This window comes from Amblyomma americanum, chromosome 3 (assembly GCF_052857255.1).
Source record: "Amblyomma americanum isolate KBUSLIRL-KWMA chromosome 3, ASM5285725v1, whole genome shotgun sequence".
NCBI lineage: Eukaryota > Metazoa > Arthropoda > Arachnida > Ixodida > Ixodidae > Amblyomma > Amblyomma americanum.
Window position 1 is genome coordinate 162,037,901 of NC_135499.1, and position 23,140 is coordinate 162,061,040.

The window sequence follows — 23,140 nt, forward strand, 5'->3', positions numbered from 1 at the left end:
ATACATAGGGTCAAGGGAATGTGCAACCAGGTGGCCAGCTAGTCAAAAATTGGACGGGACACTTAAGCTCCACCTCAAGGATATGATGCGATAGCGTTAGTGAGTTGATGCTCATATATGGGGATTTGGTTAACTATAAATTCATATGTTCCTGAGAGTCCTCATACCGCTCCTTGCTCAATTGTGCAGCGATTAAGGAATGCGCCACTGCCCTGCGATGGCAGCAGCTGCTGCATGCACCGGTGGCTCTTGTGCGACCCAAGTTGTCTTCCTGAGCAACCTCTCGCTGTCAATATTTAATTAAACTGCCACCTGCCAAGGTGGTCAGTTTGCTCACAATCCGGTGGGTGGATTGTGATGACAGCTCAAGGTCAAGTGGCGTACCAAGGTTGCTAGGTTGCCCACTTATGTTGCCCCTCCCGGGGTGGCTGCCTGGACCACCCTAGGCCACCCTATTTATCACTCATAGCACCGACGCCGACAACGCCAACACCAAATTTTCTGCGCAACGGGGCCTTTAACGCTGTCGCAACGAAGTGAACATAGTACGTTGAATTTGTAGGCCTGATTTCGGGTAGGGCAATGTTGGCCGTGTAGTGGATGGATGAGGCCCAAGAGAGACTACACTATAGGTGTGTAATGTCTGCTTTAACTACGTGTTATGTCAGACTGGAGGCACGCGTAGCGCTGCAGGGAATGGGGTCGTGACTAGTGACGCTGCGATGTCAGGATGTACATTAGGTTTAAGCTTTTCCAGAGGTTATCGCGCGGTTATAGTGCCTCGATGCTCCCGCGCTCATCGCTCGTTGTAAAGAGGCGCATTAGGCTTGATGTTTCCGCGACACTGTACCTGCCGCCTGGGAGCACTATAAGTGGAACACGATGAATCAAGCCCACGTCTCTTGTAACGTAGAATGCGGTCTAGTTTTTCCCGAGACCCCAGCGGCTACGGGTAGCGATTGCTGTTCTCATGAGCTCATGAGCCAACCTTAATAGTTTGAAAGCTGACGGCAAAGTTGCCCGAACTACGGCCATGCACTGCATACCTATAGGCGTATGACTAAATGCAAGTGGTCGTGAGGCTACGAACACTTGACCCTAGAGTCAGATACTGAGCGAACACGCAACTCACTGCGATTGAACCCATAACTCTGGTATAAGACAAACATGGAAAGAACCCAAGGACTGTTATTCTTTTGCGATTGTTCTGAGCAGAATGGTGTTTTCATTTTTTCCTTTTTGCGTTTTTGTAGCTCCTTTTTTCTCGACAAGAAGGAAAGCGTCCAAAGAATATTTCTGGCTTTATTCGCACCATTCTTCTTGTTCTTGAACTCACCAACGGACAAACTGAAAAAAAGTAATGAGGTCATCTTGTTTATCACCTTTACTGAAAAACAATCGCCCGCCGAAGACATGGCGCGATACGCGCCTACTAACACATGTTGCCGGTCCGTCACGCGGCCGGCATCGATTCTTTGACATCCCTATCTTCACAGCGCGGGATGGAAATAATAGAGAACTAGTCAACCACCTGGCGACGCTTTGGTTAACGATAGTCAATCTCTCGCATCACATAAACCAACTTGAAAAACGATTGTAATGGTATACTTTTGGGTTTATTGGTTCGCATCGTAGAACAGGCAGCGCGAGAGAACAAGACAACGAAGGTCAAGAGAGACAGCTGAGAAAAACCGCTGTCTCTCTTGATCTTCGTTGTCTTGTTCTCTCGCACTGCCTCTATCCTTTTTACTTTCCTTTATATTGTCTTCACGGCCTGTATCGCTTGTTTCACGATGTTAAAAAGCAAAAAAAAAAGGATCTTGTCGGGTGTACTTAAGATGCTGCCTTGCCACACGTTGCAACAGGCCAGGTTATCGCAGTACTGCCAGGGTAAGAACTCTGTCTTCGTTATTTTTCCTCTTCGTACGTCTCCGGCCAATATACATAGGTAAGTTGTTTAATTTGTTGTTTGCTGCCTGAAGTGCGCCCCCTTTTCATAGGGAAAGTATTCGACCTGATGATTTCTAGCTTACGTTAGCAAGGCTGCTTTTGTCAAATTATGAGAGACGCCGCGAAGAATAAAACAAAATTTGTCAGGAAACTTAGGCGTTGTATAAATTTTGGGATGCCCAGAATTACCGCAAACATTCGTCTGTCAGTCTGAACAAAATGTTAGGGGCAGTGAACTAATGTAACAGAAAGACGCGTGCTTCTCTATAAAGAATACGTAAAGCGTATAGCAGGGAAAAAAAAATATGAATGTGACAGCGTGCTGGTCATAAAACAAACAGTTTACGAAAGAACTAGCAAAATTAAAGAACTATTTCATCAAAACTGACGAGCACGAATTAACGGTAGTTTGAAGGGATATTGAAGAGATACAGGAATTGCTTCCTATTAACCGAATTCTAAATAGTGACGAGCTTGGATTAAACAGGGAGCTGGACGTAGTAAATTAGGAAGTGTAAAAGTGGCACAGCACATTTTGGACACAAAGGAAGAAGAATGGTTGGTATCATCCAGCGATTTTCTGCCCCCCCCCCCCCCCCTTTGTTTTTCAAAAGGTACGCCTTTAATTCATCCATTTTTTTTACTCTAATGACAACCAAAAATTACGACCGCTTCTCCTCTACCGTCTGTGTGCTCCCCGCCCTTCATTTGGTTGGTAACAACTTTATTTAAAAGTCCTGCAGAGCTTAAAGGAATCATATTCTTAGCGGTAAGAATATGATTACTTTAAGCCGTTACCAACTAGCCCAGCTTAATGTTTTAACGAAGTTCCTGCAGAGCTTTCGCCGACGGGGCCTTAGGTCTCTCACGTGGGGACGTCGAGGTGTTGCCTCGCCGTCTCCTCGCGGGCCTTCTGGACGGCCCAGAGTTGGTCACCTAGGCTGGGGCTGCGCAAGGCAGCGGCCCTCCGCGGCGGGAGGGTTCCGGAGTTAGCACCGTCACGGTTTTTGCTACAGCCCAAGAGCATGTGGGGTAAAGTTGCTATAGCAGTGTGGCATTGTCCCTAGAAATTAAAACCTTCCCCCAATTTCAATTCTTGGGGAGAGAGAAAAAAAAGAACGTTTATACACTGCTCATAGCGTCTTTGGAGTCTTTATGGGTGGAGTCCCTAGTCCAGTACTCCTTCGGCGGCTGATGCAGCTTGGACTCTTTCTACCAGTGAACCAACTGGCGTCATCTCCGCGGTCGTTAGCCTATTCCGCGATTTGCAATCTGGCGAGCACTAGAACCATGGTCGCTCGTGTTCGCAGACATTTTCGAAATATTCGCCGCTGCTCTTATATGCATACTAAAGCCGGGCATCATTGCGATGTAAAAAGGCCGTGTAACGAATCATGTTCTCATTCACAAAATTGTTTGCAAGTAAACTTAGCCTGCGACTTATTTCTGTGGGAACTTTCGCCGTTCACTCACGAAGTACAACGACCAGATGAGCATCGATCAAGCAACAACCACTAATAGAGTGACGAGAAAGGTTGCTGCCAGAAGAGTCAACGCCACGGCGCACTGCAGCTGGGAGACGTGGATAGGAAGTTGTGCTGAACTTCTGAGGATCTATCATAGTTACTGCAGAGAATACTGAAGAGAATACAAAAGGAGACCCAAAATTGACGACTCTCCGCTGCAATACGCAATGAAATCTGTTTAACGGAAATAACCTTGTATTGCTAAGTGTCGCGATCTTGAAAACGTCGCTGGAATGCAGTTCGTAATTTTGGAGTTTTATGGAAATAAAAGCCTTTATGGCAGCGGCAAGCCTTTATGGCACCGGCTAGAAACACAAGACCTGAAATAATTGTTGTTGCCAGACCACAATGGCTACCACCACGTAAAGTTAGCAAGGACAAGGAGCCGGCGTGCGTCAGAATCTTAATAAGGTAGAACTTTGGGCTTGTTGGTGCATCACCTTTGAAAAAAGACATAACGCATGAAGACAGGACAGTGCAGAGACAGTTGCAGTGCAGAGAGACAGTGCAGAGAGTGTTGGCTCTGCACTTTCCTGTCTTCATGCGCTATGTCTTTTTCAAAAGTGCGTCAGAATGTTCCCGGTATCTGTCGTGCATGCCGTCGGGGCACTCGCCACCTCGGTGGCTAGACGGTGTCTCTTACGTCGCCATCTTTTTGAGACCATATGTCGGCCTCAACGCCAGTCGCCGACAGAATTTCGTTTGAGGGGGCTAGTAAGGCTTTCGCCTTTAAAAGAAGCGAAAGGGATGCTACATACAGTATTTGACAAAGGTTGTCACCTGGCAGTCGGAATGGAACAGGACGCGGTGGGAGACGGCAAACAGCCAATAGGCGCTAAGATGAAAACGGTGCCATGCAGGGAAGCATGTAAGAAAGGACAAGCGTGCTTTTTCTGTGGCAACCTCACCATTGTCTAGACTGCAAACTAAAAAGAAAAAAAAACGCTATTTGTCCCGCTATTGTTTATCTTTATCAGCACAACGACGCGCTTGGATTGTAGCCGCGACGTTCTCGCGCTCAATCGTCACCATTCGCTTTCGAGCTAATTATGTACTTCGAGTCTATGTGGAACTATATTATACTGTGGAAAGCAGACGTTTTGCTGCCTAAGTTTTGTTCCTACAGATCAAGCATCACCTGGTAAAAAAAACAAAATCGCACATTTGTTTTAACCCCGCCGCGGTGGCTCAGTGGTTAGGGCGCTCGACTACTGATCCGGAGTTCCCGGGTTCGAACCCGACCGCGGCGGCTGCGTTTTTATGGAGGAAAAACGCTAAGGCGCCCGTGTGCTGTGCGATGTCAGTGCACGTTAAAGAACCCCAGGTGGTCGAAATTATTCCGGAGCCCTCCACTACGGCACCTCTTCTTCCTTTCTTCTTTCACTCCCTCCTTTATCCCTTCCCTTACGGCGCGGTTCAGGTGTCCAACGATATATGAGACAGATACTGCGCCATTTTCCTTTCCCCCAAAACCAATTATTTGTTTTACACGCGCTGTTTGTATAGAAGCCGGCAAGTTTGCCATTTATGTACCTATATTGACCACGCATTCTTGCAGTGCGCTGCGATGTGCCCGAAGTCTATCTACTTTGTTCTCCTTACTGCCGTCCTGGTGACTATTGCAAAAGGTGAGGCATTCCGCACATTACATGCATTGCAGGTAGTTTTGCAACAATACCGCTTTCCTGCAATGAACGCCCAACGGGCTGCGTCGAATCAACGCTGACGTGACAAGAATTTGTTGCATTTAACAATGCCATGCGGAAAAAAAAAGTACAGGACAGTTTCTGTTCAAGCCACAAGAACAACATGCGAAATTTAACAAGCGAAATTTATTTTCCTCGCTTCATTTTTTTCTTACAAGAAGAAGCTTGTTTCCGAAACCCATCCAATTGTTTTATTTAAATAATTGTTCCATAAATTCCCGAAACATCGTAGAGCACATCCCAGAGAGGCCAGAAAAGCTTTTGTGCAGGGACTGAACGTATTCTTTATTGTATACCGGCACCAGCGGCACCGCGACACCGCCTGTGAGGAGCATGACACTGCGCTCTGTGCTTGGGAATGAGCAGCTAAACTGATTGTCTTGACATACATGATTTCTTATGTAATGCTAACATGGGACAAGACGGTCGATGACGCGAGCTCTTGTGCTGCCTTCCTTGTGTTTAGGTGGATTAACTGAACCGTTGCCCAATAGAAGCAATCGATCACCATCTTTACCAAGAAGGCTTGGTATATTTTATGCAACGAAACACGGAAGACGAGGGACCAGAAACGGAAGTACAGTGGACAAAAGCTGACTCACAACTTAAGACTTTATTACGAGGGCCACATTTATACACGCTAAAGTGATGCGCGCTAAAAGCAAATATATTCCCTAATGCCTACACTGAGGGTCTGATACAACTAACTGAGCAGACAAGGGAAAGAAAATGAGCGGCTCGTTATGACACACATACGAAGCAAACTAACAGTTACCGAAACCGAGGAACACAGGGGAATGATTTTATTTTTTGTAGTAATTTGTATATTGTTGATCAAGGGGAAATTAGTGTAATCATTGTATCGCCGAAATATTAATAATTAGAAAGAAGAAAAACAAGCATATGCTGCCGGTGGGATCCAAGTCCAAGCCCATGACCTTTATCCTGACCTCCTGACCTTTACCCATGACCTCTATCAAAACTGAGCTTCGGCGGCGGCTGTCCAATATCCTACTTTCGGGGGTATTTGTGTTGCGTGTAACCTAACCTTGAGAGCGAGCTGCAGCGCCCACTGGTCACTCTCAAGGTCACTGGTCAAATATAGGCACACTGAAGAGAACAATATATAAAAAAAACTCACGAAAACGGTTACTATTGTGCAACACGAGATTAAGCCACAGCTCTTGAGGTATTACTCTCCATCCTTCCCCCTGGTAACCACCCTCCGGATGATTCACGCATACTAACCAACTTCGGGCTACGCGCTCTGCCCTTGCCATACTCCTTCTGCGGTAACCCTTATCCTTTAAAGGTAACCATATTCCGGTTACGCACTCAACATTTTTTTCCAAGGTAACCATCCATCGGTTGGGGATTCCTTCGCTCTCGCCATATTCACCTTCTTCCGGGATACCCGCCCTGTAACCACCCTTCGATTACGCAATCCTCCGCTCGTCATACCCTTCTTCTTCCACGGTAACCGTCCTCGTAGTGGTTCCCATGGCAATGCACCCACTGGTAGCGCTGACTATACTATTACATCGACAGCAAAACCGTATCGGTAAAAATACTGCAATGCCATGCAGGACAATGCAGGCCATCCCTGCCGTGTCCCTCGCGCCACTGCGACTTGGGAGTTGCGTGGCCCAGCCTCTGCGCCATTTGCGTCTGTTGTGAGTATTTCTGCGGGCCTGTGTCCGTAATTTGGCATTCTTCGCACTGAGCCAGCCCCGCAGGTCCCGTATCGCGTCAGCGGTGAACCGAATACGCACACATGTTCATAAAAAAAAACAGTACAGCAGCAGCGCGGTCTTTAACACGTGTTATCGGTAAGGACTGCAACAATAACCTTTCTTAGAGAGAATTTATTGCATTGATTGAACTTCAGATGGAGCATGCTGTATGCCTTACGACGGTCTTATTGAAACAGAGTGCGAATGGATTCTAATTAAACAGAATGCATGTCTCCTAACTGATACTAGGGTATGCTATCCTTTTTGACGAGTGCTTACGCACTTTCAAACGGAGTACTACCTGAGTGGACTGGCCACTTAACTTTGCTTGTACATACATGCTTGCGCTTCACGAGTAAGAATCTGTAGGCTGTATTCGCTTTCTGAACAGCACTAATAGCCAAACCAACCAGGAAGGAGGTGTATTGGCACCCCATGATTATAGTCCGCACTTATCAATACGCGAATTGAAAGGATTACATTTATAACTAACGATCCAGGATGAAGGTGAGCAAGGCCTTGAATTTATTCTAGTAGACGGGACATAAAGTCGAGCTCAAATATATCGAACCCGGTAATTTTGAATTATTGGCTATATGGAGCAGAAACGTGGAGGCTAACGAAAAGGGTTATACTTAAATTGAGGAGAACACAGCGGGCTATGGAAAGAGAAATGCTAAGTGCAACGTTAAGAGACAAAAAGAGGGCAAAGTGGGTCAGGGATCAAACGCAGGTTGTTAATTACATCCTAGTCGAAATCAAAAGGAAGAAATGGGCTTGGGCAGGGCATGCCATGCGAAGGCAAGATAACAGATGGTTCCTGATGGTAGCAGACCGGAATCCAACGGAAGGAAAGCTTAGCAGGGCACGGCAGGAAGTTATGTAGGCGGATGAAATAAAGAAGTTTTGCGGGGAGAGGGTGGCCGCAGCTGGCACAGGACAGGGTTAATTGGAAAGACAGGGGAGGGGCCTTTGTCCAGCAGTGGGCGTATCCAGGCTGATGATGATGATGATGATGATGATGGGTTCCCTCCTAAAACCCTCACCTACCCGGAGGCTTAGAATAGTCGATGAGTCCTGCAGACGGCTTCAGTAGGCCAACGTAGCGGCTCCAAGCCAGAGCGGGGGTCGTGACAGCAGCATACAGCTTAAGTCCGCAGTGACCGCCACACAGAATTCCTCCGTGACATAGCAGTCCCCTGTTAAAGCTTTTCTGAGCGATTATTCTACTTATAGTTCACTGGAAACAGGAATAGGCAACTTATGATAGGCAGCTTAGCTCCAAAGCACCATCCGCTGCGGCTTGGTTGCGAAGCATGTTAAGCCTATAGCAGCGTACGCCTAGCACGCGGTGCACTGCCAGCTCGCTGGCGGGCAGAACAACGCTGGAAGAAGCGCGTCACTAGCGTTTGTGCAATGAGTTGTTGCCACTAGGCTACAAATAAGCGTGTATACTGCCTTTCTTTTATAACTAATGCTCGATACAATGAACTATTTCGCGATCCCGTTCGAGTTCGATGTACCCGGGTTCGACTGCACACGTTTCCCTTCTAGTTGATTGTGGTAGTCCCTCAGCAAGTGCTCGCTGAGTCGGCGACATGTAATTACGCAGAGATGGGGCTTATTTTCACACCATGCACATCTTTTTACAGGTGTTTGCAGTAAGTCGTGCAGCAAGTAGGTGCATGCGACCGAATTGAGAGTTTGTGAGCGTTCTCGAAGACGAGTAGCGAAGGTTTAGCAGGAAGAGACGAGAGAGTATACAATCTAAGCCTGGTCATTTCTTGGTTGCCATGGTCCACAGTGCGTGACGCAACACGGAACGGAGCACGATTTGCTGTTTTTTTCTGACTTTTTCTCTTCTTCTTCCTTCAGCCCCGTGCCCGAGATGCAGGACAAAGTGCTACGAGCAGCCACAGGTCCCCGGTTTCTGCCCTCGGTGTCTGCCGGCAGAAAGCTGCTCCAACAGTCATAATCCAGCGTTTCTTTATTTATAAAAAAAGGGGCGAGTTGGCATGTATATCTTGGGCACAGCAGCTAAAAAGGACACGGACGTCGAGCGAAAAAGAAGGAACAACCGGAGCACTGCCTGCGGTGAATAGTTCAGCCAAGAAGTGAATAAATTTCCTCAAGGAGCTCTGTGATCGATTGTGTTTTTCTCATTTGCCATAATGCAGAATTGGCAGGATGATTGCAGACGGACAGTTTTTAATGCGACAGCAGTAAAATATCTGCTCCCCGGTTTGGATGCCAAACAAATTAAAAAACACACATACCCTATGCTCCTTGGTGTTGGTGACTATTGGCTTCCTTCATGCGTCATAACGAGCCCATCCCTTGCCTGCTCAGCATGTATGTATGTATGTATGTATGTATGTATGTATGTATGTATGTATGTATGTATGTATGTATGTATGTATGTATGTATGTATGTATGTATGTATGTATGTATGTATGTATGTATGTATGTATGTATGTATGTATGTATGTATGTATGTATGTATGTATGTATGTATGTATGTATGTATGTATGTATGTATGTATGTATGTATGTATGTATGTATGTATGTATGTATGTATGCATGCATGCATGCATGCATGTATGTATGTATGTATGTATGTATGTATGTATGTATGTATGTATGTATGTATGTATGTATGTATGTATGTATGTATGTATGTATGTATGTATGTATGTATGTATGTATGTATGTATGCATGCATGCATGCATACATACATGCCAATTCCCCAACAAACGGTCTTGAGCGTCCCTTTCTAAATAAACGGTTCATTCATTCATTACACACCTCTGCAGCAGCTTCTAGACTTGCTGCTGGATGTTGCTTGCGTTTTTGCACCTGAGACAATGCGCGATGCTCATCCAAAGATATTAAATTGAAATAACCGCACCAGATTGACTTGGCCACTCATAAGGTCCGCCGTCCTCTTCGTAGAATTTTTAGTGTACTTTGCTAACTTTGTTATTTATTAACTTCAAGGTACCAGTCGAACGACACCGCATCCGCTCACATAAAGCGAAATCGACTGAACCGAACTTTTCATCACCTGTCGATAAGTGTTAGCGTTAAGCACAACTCACCACTCACGTAGCAATTACGTTTTAATCGGAACTCAGTGAGCGCCTATCTCTGACCAGTGGAGTAGCTGCTTCAATGTGGTGCAAAGTGGCGGCAACACATGCGCTGAGCAGAGGTGGGCAAATGCCCCCAGTCTGCTTTTCCTCCGTCACCCTCCCTATTAAATCATTGGCCCTCCCTCATCTTCACTTTGTGAAATTCCGTGGCCTTCCCTCACAATAAGCAATTTTAACTAGGGGTGTTCGAATACTGAAATTTTCGAATACGAATCGAATACGAGTGTGAAGAAAAAATGGCTTCGAATATAGAATATCTGTTTACTGTGAAAAAATTTCAGAAAATAATAAACGTCCCATTAATTTTTCCAAATAGTGCATGGTATTTGCATATGAAATAAACAAAATTAACTTTCTCAGCACCTTATGAAACAACATGATGTGTATATAACTTATCCTACTTAGACAGCATTATAGTATCCATCCTGTATTGTGGTCATGCAGAATGAAATCCATAAAATGAGAATCCCGCACTCCTATGTCCAAGCAGGACACTATAATTAACCTAAAAAAATTTTATTGACTGGTTTGTTTCTTTTTCTCCATCGTGACAAATGACGACTCGATTACATTGAAAATGGGTCTGAGTTCAGTTATCACGTTAATAATGTCGCAGATGAATTTTCTTAAGCAGTATTCAGCTACACTATAAACGCGATATAGTGCATATAGTGTTATAGTGCGCGGTGTTATAGTGCATATAAAAACCGACCTCTCTGGTTTAAACGTTGATAACCACTGGACATGTTTCATGCGGAAAATTCTCTTTCGAAATCATGTTAATAAACCAATTTTAATAAACCAATAAACCAACCAATATAATTGGTTAATAAACCAATAAAGCTATTTTCTCCACATTATAACTCATCCGCTATTCCAGAACTAAGCTACCTAGCTTTCGTAATTCATGTCTTAATGATGCTGTCTTAGAACGGTAGAAGTTAGAACGCTATACGCAGGATCTGGACAACAATGCTTATTTCAACAACAGAACAGACAGATGTGATATTTCTCCAGTAAATTAATAGTCCGGCTCTATAACCGTCGGCTTTCGGCCCGCAGTGCTGGGGCACCACAAGGACACCAGGACGCCCGTGATCAGTGTGGAGATGGCCATGACTGTTAGGGAGGACATCCACACCGTGATGATCGCGAAATCTCCCTGTGAGTCGTCGCAGGGCCATAGCAGGATTGCCGTCGCCAGCAGCCCTGCGCACAACCGACCTTCAGCATATGCTTCAGTGGCGGCCAAGAGATTTCATGCGACGTCGTAAATTTGTATGGAAACAGGTGCATGCATGCCGCCGCATCAGGATGACTACCAAAGTGAGGGCCCGCTGAGCGCTCCATACAGAGTGCGCTTTAAACGTGAAGACCCCAAATCGAGCGATACTAAACTGGCACCAACCTCACCCTTGACACACATGGTGCCAAGTAGGAGGACCCTATCATGGCAATGAACGATCGTATAAGGCCTGTCCAAAGCCTCTAAAAACGACTTACTTAGTGATGCATGACCACCCAATGCACGGGACAGCCAACTTCTTCTGGTACGGACAGAGTCATTCCATGTCAAACGCACCAGAGTTCGCTCTCAGCTTTTCCCGATTTCATCAAGAAAGTATATCACTATTTACTGCCATACGTCATTTTCCGCAATATTTTCGGCAAACGAAATTTACGGATATGTGTGCGCCCTCTGATCTTAATTTGTGGACGGTTGCAAGCTGTGCCTGACAACAGTCATTTCATAATGGCGTCACACATGAAGAATTCCAGTGACGGCGATGTCCCGAGAAAAAGAGCTATTTCTTGGAGCAGTTCTGACAGGAGCATTGTGATGACCTAGAATTTGTTACCGACAGTGACACTGACTTCCTTTGCGAGCTTGAGACAGCTTCAGATGACGAGAGCAACGGTGACGGTGGCAACGGTGTCGTGCCGGGTAGCGCACCTTAACTGCTAGTGATGAAACCTTGCTTGTGTTAGCACGAAGCAATGTCTGTACACTTTGCTGCAGGTTACAGCGTATCGGATCGAATGAGTACTGCACATTTCTGTACGTTGCAAGCCATTACTATGGCATGCACTGAGGAAAAGCCGCCCTCAAGAGCCGGTTTTTTTTTAATTTTTTGTTGATCCTAATCAGAAAGCAATGAAGTAATATATTTTCAGAATAAGAATTACATGAAAGAAATTATGACTATTTAAAAAAATTGGTTACTTGGCACGTTTTTCGAGAATACATTTGACGGTTAAAATGTTAAAGGGTCTCTGAAAGGGGCTCTCATAAAGGTGCGGTATTGGGGGGATGGTAAAGGACGTCGCTTCACGAATATTCTCCAGCAAGAATTTTGTTAATGAGTTTTGTAGAAGCTGAGTTATCTGCATTCAAAATTTGAACTTTGGCATCTTGGCGCCTTTTCCTGATGTCACGTCATTTTTTGCACGCTCAAAGGTGGGCGCTCTTGCGCCGGCCCCGCTGCCGAAGGGCGCGGGAATTCTTCGAGGGGCGGAGCTTCTTGACCCGCCGGAGCGACGCTACTAACTGGCCACGGCCATGGCAGCTACGTGACCCTGAAGGAATCTAACCAATAAGCAATAAGCAAGAGCGGGCGACGAAGCAGGGTAAGAGCATGAAAAAAAAAAACGCCGGAAAGGACTCGCCAATTGCCATGCAGATTGTGGGTCCTCTGCTGCGTGTAGAAGTGTATTATTTGGCTCGGGTGTTCATGATGACAGAATGTATAGTGATTGAGCAAATTTGTGTACTCTCCTCAGAAGGCATTTCAGAGACTTTTTAAACCGCATAAGCCAAACCAAATCGAACCAAACCCTCTTATCCGTCGCTGTATCTGCTGCTTAAATACTATTGAGGGTGCTGATTTTAAGCACTATCTGGCCCGTGCTCAGATGGCGCTGACAGTGTACTCGCCTGACAGCGTGCTTTGATGCCAGGGTTGCGTGACGTCTCCCGCCGTGGCTATAGTGGTACCGAAGGAGAGGAAAATGTGCGCTGTGCAGAACTCGCTCCGAAGTGGCGTCACGCTGTGGAAAGCGACGGCGAAAGTGGCCAGGCAGCCGAGGGTGCCGCATCCCTTCAGCGCCGCGTTTGTTACGGCGCCCATCCGCAGTATCGCCGCGAAGGCCATGGCGATGACGTCGATGGTCTGCGAGGGCGCAGCGAAGCTCTTACAGCTGACACTAGAATCAGTGATACTTATAGCTGACACTAGAATCAGTGATACTCGCGACTACAGAACGTGGCCCGGACAGTGTCGGACACATTGTACACGGTATTACAGGCTACAAGAGTGCCCGCATTGCTCGATCAGTGCGCAGGCACAATGTAAATTACACGTGCTTTTAAAAACATCGCTTTTCTTTTCAAACAGGACGGGTTTAAAACTGACACGCTAATATAAAGTAGCCGTATCCTAGACGCCAGATCAATTCGGGCTTATACAAGCGTATAACTTATGAAAAGTCATCTAATGAATTTAAATGCCATCAATTACGTGACTACGTGAGATGAATTTCTGGTGATATTACCCGCCTTTTTTTTTTCATATGCTACATGACACTTGTGGTGCCCTCTCTCTCTTCTGAGCAATACACCTAAGCGAAATTAGTAACTTACACGAACACCTAACTCCATCATGTGTTGGCATTGCGAGAGCGTTAGGAGCTTTTGATGCCTCCGCCGGAAGTGACATCACTTCGCTGCAGCCAATCAGACAATGGGAATGTGGCGATTCGATGACATTACTGGCCTCCACTCAATCAGAGAATTAAGCCTCAGGCGACACATTTTCTTCGCGATGAGCCTCTAATGCTGTAGCATTAAACGGAAACTTGTGGGCGTAGTTGGAAAGGTTTCATAGACGCAGGATGATGCCACTTGTGGCTATTTCATCGAAGCCCTGGGGGGTAGAGCGTCTGCAGTCTCGCAGACGATCCTGCAGTTTGTTTTGTCCTTTACACGAGGCTTCTGAGCTTGCCATGGGTGGTGATGCAGGTTCATGCGATGGTTTGTTTCAACTGTTGTTGCCACAAATGCCAATACTCCTTGCAGAATGCTTGCTATATACACAGGGGTCTATGATGTACAAAGGTCATGTTCTTGTCTATGGCTGGAAGATTCTGTTAGTAAGTGCAACGGAATAAGTCATCGCGAGACCTTAAAGTCTGTATCATCTCGTAATAAACAAGCACACAAGAGAAATTTAAAGCTGGCTGACAGGCAGTGTGTGCGCAATAACTAATAATATGCCATTCTAAGTACAGCGTGACGCTAAATGAAATCGACTCATGCAATGACTACCTCCCTGCTCAAGGGAACTTGTAAGCGCCACTTAGACGAGAGCAGCCGGTCAAAGAACAGGAAACAGCTTTTCTATGCTGTTCTTTTTTTTTTTTTTGGCCTTTTGCCTACGTTCATATCAAATCAACTATATAGCGAAGTGTCCGACACAGTGTGCAACAGCCAAAACCAATACACCTTGTATTGGCGTCCGGAGCGGTTTCACGAGATACTGTGTCAATATTGTACCTACTTTCGCCAGCGCCGTCGCTCACCTGCCTGAAGAGGAAGACCACGGCGACAGAGGTTACCACCCTGCCGCAGGGATACGGGCCGGCCACCTCGAAGGCGGCGCGGTTTAGCACGCCCACTGCGTCCATCAGGAACCGCGCTATGCTCATCGATAGCGACTGAGTGTCTTCGAGCAACTCGGCGAGGCGGCACAGCGCCGAATCCAACCTCGCCTGGGTTTCCTGGGCGGCGGCAGCCTTCGCGCAGTAAAATCAATCAGTCACGCATTCTTATAAATAACAACGCGACATGAATAGTCGTACACAGCTGTGCAACAAGGACGCGTGAATAAAATCACTGAATATCGAGGACGTAAAGGAATCAGAGAAGAGCGAAGTATTCGGCTGTGTAATCCGCAGCATTCGTGAGCATGAAAGTTATCCCTCGCCGTATTAGAACTTTTTGCTCGGAAAAAGGACAATGAAGTACTGAACGGAGTGAGGTAAAAGCAGTGATTCCGAGTGTATCCCTGTCGAAGTGGAAGCAATCCTCGCAGTCTAATGAATGGTTGCTCTCACAAGTGGCACATTTTTCTCTTTGACAGAGCCATTGCCGAATATGCTAAAGAAAGGATTTCAGGCTTGAGACGGTGCTAATATTGGATCCAGAAGCTTTCGGAATGCTGCATTTTCAAAAACTGCGCTTGTACCACGCATCCTATAGACAAGCATTCTGGAACTGACTCGTGGACTGCGTGGCCTGCCGGTACAAGCGCCTAGTGGGCTGTTCTAAACAATGCTGAATTCTTTGGGCGCACGATAATTGACGTTTTTAGCCCGCTTCCGGCGCCAAAACATATTAAGCAGATGAGCTACCGTAAAAAACCCATAATCTATCGTCTTCTTCCTTAATCGGCGAATGTTTGTTGCGGTAATGAGTAATGCATTAGGTGAGCTCACATAAACCAAAACAGAAAGCTTGACACTATATTTCTGCAATGGGTATATCTCATGCCAAATTCCCGAATCACATTTAGCTAAAACTTCAAGTTCGCCGCCACCAAATGCAGCAGCGTACCTCATGGCACATATTACAAATTACACTGCATTTTGTGAAAGTAGGTATACGTGCTCTCATGGTGTGGCCATGGAGAAATTACACCTATGAACGGCCAGTTTATTTGCTAAAAAAACATTCTTTGCCAAGAAACGATGTGGTACCAGAGAATTAAAAGTATTACAAGTTTTGCTTTCTTTTTATTTTGCCCCCTCTAAACTAACCCCATGTGCAGTCGCGCTGAGAGGGACCTGCAACCCAATGGCAGTAGCCGTGATGTGATTCGCCTTTCTTGCACCAGTTGGACGTTCCGTGAACACGCTTTAATAGGAACTAATCCTTGTATTGGAAGCTAGATGAGCGGTGCTTGGACATTAAAGCGCTCCTTCTGCCCCCTGAGGAGAGACTGGATCATATCGTGTGTGTTGCAAGCCATAATCAGTGCGACGTATACCTGCAGCACCCCCTATGGTTCTGATGAACCGAACCGCCAAGTAAACTCGTTATTCCGCCCTTGCTTCCAGGGCATATGCAAGCGCCATTAAAATTGTTCGATGAGATTTTCCCCACCTGCGGCCTGAAGATGACCACGCCAGTTGTATCGTTCAAGCGCACATAGACGACCACCGCAGCGGCCAGGTACAACGCGGAGGCCAGGGAGTAGACGGACTGGACGCCGAAGTCGTAGACATCCACCAGTACTCCCGTCGCCGCTAAGGCGGAGATACTCACGTACGCCTGCACGACGGACGAATAGCGACGTTGCACTGCAGTCTGGTGCAGCGTCTCTGCGTTGTCATCTCTCGGGAAGCTGGTCACGTGCGCTGTATACTTAAGAAGTGGCGTCGTTGAGACTGGGCGTGTTTGATAAGTTACCCTGCATTTTGTGAAATGTCAACACATTTGCTGCGACGATGTCACGGCCGTCAACCCTCCCTCTTCAAGTTAGCTGAGCAGAAAGTCCTGCGTTTTCTACGTCCGTCATACGCTTGAAGCGAGCATGTAAGCACCTGCCACGAAAATGAAAATAGACGAGATGTGTCCATGCAAAGAAGCGTGCGGCCGCGTATATGGAAGCAAAGTTGATGAAGTTGGGGGCACCAGCGCCAAGGACATGCGGTCTATTTTTGAATGCAGGATTTTAAGCGTGAGCGGACATAGAGTCATGCTGAAGCATGCTTTGGACAGCAAAGTGAGGTCATAACTCCGCACATTAAAAAAAAATCAATGCTCGTTAGGGCCACTAGATTACAGTGCACGAGATTCCAGACAGTGGACCTTTTCAAATAAATGAGCGCAAAAACTCCCTTGAGGATAATTGCGAAGAATTTCTAATGAAAATGCTCACAGGCCCATTCGCTATATGTCTGGATTACCTAGCTAGCTTACAGCATGAAATTAGTGATTTATCCAGTTAGTATCTTCGCGTTGTGCTTCTCTGACCGGAACTCGCACAGAGGCCCATGTAGCATCTACTCTTGTAAATACAGCGGTGCGCCCCTGTTATGCTGGTCAGCTTAAACCTGTAGTTCTCTGTCGCATTCAAACCAAGCTCTGCACCGTTTTAACTCCACTGCTAACAATTACGAAATGTCTGATATGTTTTTTTTTCCTTTGGGGACCTGCACAAAAGCATAGGCGTCATTGTCCTCAGCATCAACATGCCGCGTTTCATGACGCTCAGCATAAGTTCGGAGGACTCTGCGTTGGTTCGGCCCCGTGAACAAAACATGGGGAATAAGCATTCATTCATCACTTGGCCCTCGAGTGCAAGCAAAGCTTAAAGCTGTGGAGAAAGCGTTATTTCTGCGACCACGAATGATTCATCTGCGCTAAATACTAGCACAAAAGCAGATCAACGACGGGAGCACACATACATTCTTATTGAAAGTTTTCAAAAACAAGAGCTAAAAAAAAAACAGCCATTACTGTCTGACTGGCTCAACTCAACGGGCGCAGTGAAAAAATTGAGCGAATAATTCTCTCAACTGATTGTTGCTTGACAACACTTGCCATTTGGCAAGTGAATTAATTCAGCTAATGAATTAATTCATTAGCTGTTCTCTGTTATCAGTGAGCACAGTGTACACACCTTAAGATGCCTGACGAGAAGCACGTGGTTCCTGAGATCGAGCAGGGAGGCAGCCAGCGATGGGCCCAGCCCCATGATGACCGCAGCCTCCCGGTAAAGGCCGCACGTCTTGGCCTCGCAGGCAGCCGCAGATGCCACAAGGCACAGCATGATGGCGCCCCTACCATGCGCACACGGCACGGGGACAATTAAAAATCAATCAATCAATCAATCAATCAATCAATCAATCAATCAATCAATCAATCAATCAATCAATCAATCAATCAATCAATCAATCAATCGATCAATCAATAATCAATCAGTCGATCGATCCATCGATAAATAAATAAATAAATAAATAAATAAATAAATAAATCAGCTTCTTCTTACAATGCCCAGAAGCATACCTGCGCTATCTCAAAGCCACAATTTACAAGACAATAAATAAGGGAATAACGATAATGGCTTCGTATCGAAATTGAGGTGGAGCATTACGGAATAAAAGATGAATTGTAAAAGCGGCTCTATTATTATATTGTTAGGGCTGACATTAATAGTAGGGGTGTTAAACGCCGTGATATGGCAATGGCGGTGACAGCTCTTATGTTTCCCAGCGACTCAAGGACAAAAAGGAAACATTCCCAAAACAAAGGAGGTCCGGGGTCGTTTTAAAGAAGCGTTGGCTGGAATACATATGACAACTCAAACCTGTAAGGCTTAGCGTATAATAGAAACGTTCGTGACGAAAGGTAGAGTGCTAACTTGATAACCCGGATCTCTTTAGCATGCGGGAAATCCTGCGAGCAACGAAACTTTTTTGTTTTACTAGGATTCATTGTACAGACACATTCAATCTAGAAACAAGACCGCTACTAAGCCGCCACTGAAACAATAAATTCATCTGATAAAGAGCGCGCATGTATGTTCAATGCGCGCGATGTGTAATGAAACGCTAAAGACGCATCAGCGCCTATATGGCGGAGTTTTGAAAAATCCAGGGCCCAAGCCACACAGTGCCGAGAAGTTACTTTTAACAATGCAAATTAATTTCAAATAGTTATTGTGTAGATGGCTGGCACTACATATATGATTTAGGGTGAGGGATTAATAGCGGCTCGCTATGGCCGCCTCACGTACGAAGCGCCACAACGCGTCTAGTATATCTTTATACCTCCCGCGTGGTCGGATCCATTCATGATACCTATCCGCTGCTTGAGCGTACTATACTCTGCTGAGCGCTGACAAGAAATAAATGCCAAGCGCCTTGAGCCGAACTGTATATATGAGAGCTATGCATAAAGGAGATTTAATTACACCTGCCAAAGCTTACTACGTTCAGTATCCGTAAAAGTGGCGGATTGGTCCATCACCCTACAGTTTACGGTGAATGTGCAATTCTAGAGCCCAGTGACCTACTACTTTGGGGGTTGCACAACACTGCACATACCTAGGGCTCATGACGGGCCCGGTAGTTCTCTGGAAGCACAACCATGCTAGGTAGGGGCCCAAGAGTACGGCCAACTGCTGCATGCCAAGGATAGCGTAGACGTCTCGCCGTGCCAGTCCGCACTGTTCGTAGAACTGGTACTCGTAAGGCCATTGGCACACCGATCCCGCATACGTCAGCAGGTAGGCGGCTGTGGCCACGCGCATCCGGAACGGCCTTCACGAAAAGAACAGAGAGCGAAGAAGGAAGATAGCGACACTGGCACCAGAAGCAGTTATAACTCTCAGAGCAACGCCCTGAAACCCTAGGCAAAAAGTCGGGCGCCGCAAGTTGTTTGGAAGACAAGACATGCGCATCCTTTCGGTCGCGAGCTTTTGCTTTAAAAAAAAAGGGGGGGGGGGGGGTCCAGGGGTAAAGCCAATGTATCAATGCTGCCAGATATCCACTGGCCTTTTGAGCAGCCAGGAATTCTAGAGACCGAGAGAGGGGGGCAAATAAGAAAGAGAAGGCACGTTAGTTAACGAGGAATGAACGCTTGGGTGCCCCGACGGGTTCGATGAACTACTAGGTGTGGAGTAGTACCTCTTATACTTCTTAAAAGAGCAATAAAAAAAAGGGGGGGGGGGGGGAGGGCTTCGTTGTTTTTGGAATGGGACTTGACCATAGCTTCATCGCGGCTGAAACAGCAGCATTTGGATAAGCAGCAAGCAAAAAGAAAACGGAGCTCAGAGCATACCTTCGCCTTCGTTGCGTAACGTACATCACGTCCTCCGCTGCTTGGCGACGGAGCACCATGAGTAGAGCGCAGCCCTTGCGCATCACTCTCCGGAACGCCGCCCACGTCATATTGTGGACGGAGTGCGCGTGGTGCACGCTTTGGCAGGGTGGCAGCAAAGCACAGACAGACCGCTTCGCGACGCCGAGGTGCTGGCACGAAGATCGCCGTTTGCAAGGCTGTTGTCGCAGTCCACTCGAATGCCAAGCTGTTGACCGGATGCGAATAACCCTTCGCTTCTTCTTTCTCGCCTTCAGTGACTTACTTACCTTGCGATTTATGTTTATGCGATCGAATCGAGACACTAGCGGATCAATTTGGAGGGAAACTTAACGGCCGAGATACGAACACTCAGGAGATATGAGCTTTAGAGGAAATGGATCTATGTAATATTTTGTTCCGAGAAAGTGGCCAATGTCCAAAAAAAAATTTACACGTCGGTTACCAACACGATATTCAGCGACAGCTGCTAAGGTATTTATATTCTACGACATGTTGGGGTTACGAACATGAGTCGACATCATATCTGCTCATCTCTAGAGCGCTCTTTATAGTTTCCCGCCAATACTCGTTTTTCGACTGGATCTCCTCTCCAGTCCGCCGCGACGGGCGCGCGGCGCAACCAGTGACCTTCTCCGCGGGTGGCGCCTTTCGCAATAGCTGCCGCATATGGACAGTGCTACACTCCTCTGTTGTAGCCATACTCTCCCTCCTCCTTGCACGGTAACCTCTCAGCCACACACCCGATTGAGTATTCCTAAGCTCTCGCCATACATTCCTGCCTCCACGGTAACCGTCCTCTTCCTCTACCCAGGGTAACTGCCTTCCGGGTAGTTCCCGTGGCAGCCACCCTCCGCTTGCCCCATATTTTCTCGCCATACCTTCCTCCTTGCACGGTAATCAGCCTCCGGTTACGCGTCCAAATGCTGTCGCCATGACCTCCTCCTTCCACGGTAGCCAACTTCCGGTTGGAGGTTTTTGCGCTGTCGCCACGCCCTCCTCCTTCCACGGTCAACTTCCTCCGTATAGTTTCGGTGCTGATCCCCCGCCGGTTGCGTGTTCTTCCGCTCACGTCATACCGCCCGCCTTCCACATGTAGTAACCACTATTCTAGTGATTCCCATGACAACGCATCAACCATTTATGCCAAAGATAGCGACATGCTACTGAAACGTGAAATCCAGAAACGGGGGCTTAACAGCTCTCGCTGTAAAAAGAAACATCATGGCAGTTTGTGAGGAGAGACGATACTATCCAGCACTAGAGGCTGTCTCGATGAATACAAACTTTACTCTTCTCGCGATACTCGGCCAGGCTACAGACACAGCGCGGTTCACTCCTCTCTTCATAACTTAATATTTGGCTCCAAAACGATACTGTGCTAGGGGCGCCGATTAATTAGCGGTATTTACTTCACACCACGTATCATTTCCTAATTCACCCTAAAACTTCATTATGGATGAAATTTTTTTAGGTCCCAAGCTCACTTTTCCTTTTTCCTTCTCCAAATTTTGCGCTGTTCTCTCCGGCGCACTGAAAGGAACTAAATACACTAAAGCTTCATGGTATGTACGAAGATAAGAGTGGCGACCTCAGAGGCGGATAGGACACTCCTCACAAGTTCATGTGTGTGCTATGGATTCTCGATAAACGGCATATTAGTTTATTTTTGTGTGTAAGTAAAGCCGTTAAGGTTCCAAGAAACTTGTGCTGTATATGTGCCAAGAGTAAAGGAACGCATTTGAATGACTACGGTACAATCTTCCCTTGAGCACAAGACATTGAGGTAACTGAGTGCATTTTTACCATTATAACTCAGTTTCAGAATTATTGTTGGCAAAAGTAACTTATTGCTAACAGCTGCCCTCAGTTACTTGCAAATCGGCAGTGCCTAAAAATGTACGATCAACATACACCAAAAGGCTACAATGTACCAAGTAAAATATCCAACGCAAAGCGTCCGAACGAATTATTCTTACTGATCCATACCAGTAAACCCATTGATAAGCAGGCAAATATTTCTCGAGTCCGAAAGTACGCAATGCCACAGTGTGCCTTGATCGCTCAGTCTGCTTCCCCCTCGGAACTGGAGGAAGGCTGTTCTTCGTTCGTCGACGCTACCGCAAGAGTAACGTTGTCTCCGACGACGCCGAGACTCAGGTCCGAATTCGACGCGCTGAGGTTTCCAGTAACGGGACGAAAGGAGTGGCAGTGCGTCGTGTTCCACTGCCACGTTGCCGTCCGCTCCTCATCGGTCCGTGGCTGTTGCAGCCTCATGATGTACAGGTAGATGATCAAGACGAACAAGAACGCCACCAGCATGCAGCAGCTGAAGCATATGTGCAGTACGCACCGCGTCCAGCCGCCTTCGAAGAGCTCGTCCTCGTCCTTGGACACCTTAGACCACGCCGTTACCGTTTTTGTCGTGGCGTAGCTCGGTTGCGTCGTGTGTACGCCTGGTGGTGCGAGCGGAAGAAACGGCACGACGACGAAGCCTCCTCTACCGGCGAGGGCAGCCACGTTCGGTCTGTTGTGGCCCGAAATGGGCGCTACGGACTGTCTTCGAGGGCCTTGTGGCTGTGGCAGCGGTAGTGGCGGCGGTGGTAGTGGAGGCTGTGGCGGTGGCTGTGGCGGCGGTGGTGGCGGAGGTGGCGGCTGTGGCGGCTGCTCGACACCGGGAAGCATAGATGCCTTGTGTGTCAACGACGTAAAATATTTGGTGGACGATGCACGAGACTTGCGTTCACGCTGGCCAGTTGGAGCCTGCATTTCTTGACTTCGAAGACTTGGAATGCCGTGCTGGGAATGAAAAATAGGCTCTGTCAGGATTAGAACGATGGAGCGCAGGAAAAAACCAAGCGGGGTGGAACCAAGCGAGCAAGGCTTCTCAAGAACGTGTCGCGCGAGCGCTCAGAACAAGCTGGTGGAAGAAACGATAATGTCATTGGTGATCGTGATCACTGCAGGTGCCGGTGGTGACAACAACGACGTTTTGACTGCCTTGCTAAGTGTTCAAACTTTTCTTTTCTATCAATTATTACATTTTGACTAAATCATTATTATTTAATTCCTCTCTTTATATTATTCTTAAAATTTTAAAGTCAAAACTCTCATCCCTTTTTCTGTTCATGAGGAAGAATTCACCGGTGTTGCGCTCCCACGTGCTTTTCCTTTTTATTAACTGCGT

At 46.8% G+C, this 23,140-nt stretch overlaps 1 protein-coding gene and 1 long non-coding RNA gene across 2 annotated transcripts; one reads left to right on the forward strand and one right to left on the reverse strand.

Annotated features, from left to right (window-relative positions):
* The first annotated feature begins 1,868 nt into the window (after positions 1 to 1,868).
* Positions 1,869 to 9,059, forward strand: LOC144123436 (uncharacterized). The gene is made up of 4 exons (XR_013313098.1): positions 1,869 to 1,948; positions 5,035 to 5,104; positions 6,769 to 6,855; positions 8,791 to 9,059. It is a non-coding gene; the product is annotated as an uncharacterized LOC144123436 (long non-coding RNA).
* Positions 9,060 to 12,979: 3,920 nt separating this feature from the next.
* On the reverse strand, positions 12,980 to 20,155 carry LOC144124226 (uncharacterized). The gene is made up of 6 exons (XM_077656872.1): positions 19,915 to 20,155; positions 19,179 to 19,394; positions 17,753 to 17,912; positions 16,231 to 16,398; positions 14,649 to 14,861; positions 12,980 to 13,240 (listed from the first exon to the last, which is right to left on the reverse strand). The coding sequence occupies exons 1-6, from the start codon at positions 20,022 to 20,024 to the stop codon at positions 12,980 to 12,982; spliced, it is 1,128 nt and encodes a 375-aa protein (XP_077512998.1). The 5' UTR covers positions 20,025 to 20,155.
* Between the last annotated feature and the right edge of the window lie 2,985 nt (positions 20,156 to 23,140).

Excerpts from the sequence above, each read along its gene's own strand:
- LOC144124226 (XM_077656872.1), bottom strand. The coding sequence starts at position 20,024 with ATGACGTGGGCGGCGTTCCGGAGAGTGATGCGCAAGGGCTGCGCTCTA. Across the intron at positions 16,399-17,752 it reads TTCTCGTCAGGCATCTTAAG|GCGTACGTGAGTATCTCCGC; the intron begins GTGTGTACACTG and ends TCCGTCGTGCAG. Across the intron at positions 14,862-16,230 it reads TGGTCATCTTCAGGCCGCAG|GCTGCCGCCGCCCAGGAAAC; the intron begins GTGGGGAAAATC and ends TACTGCGCGAAG.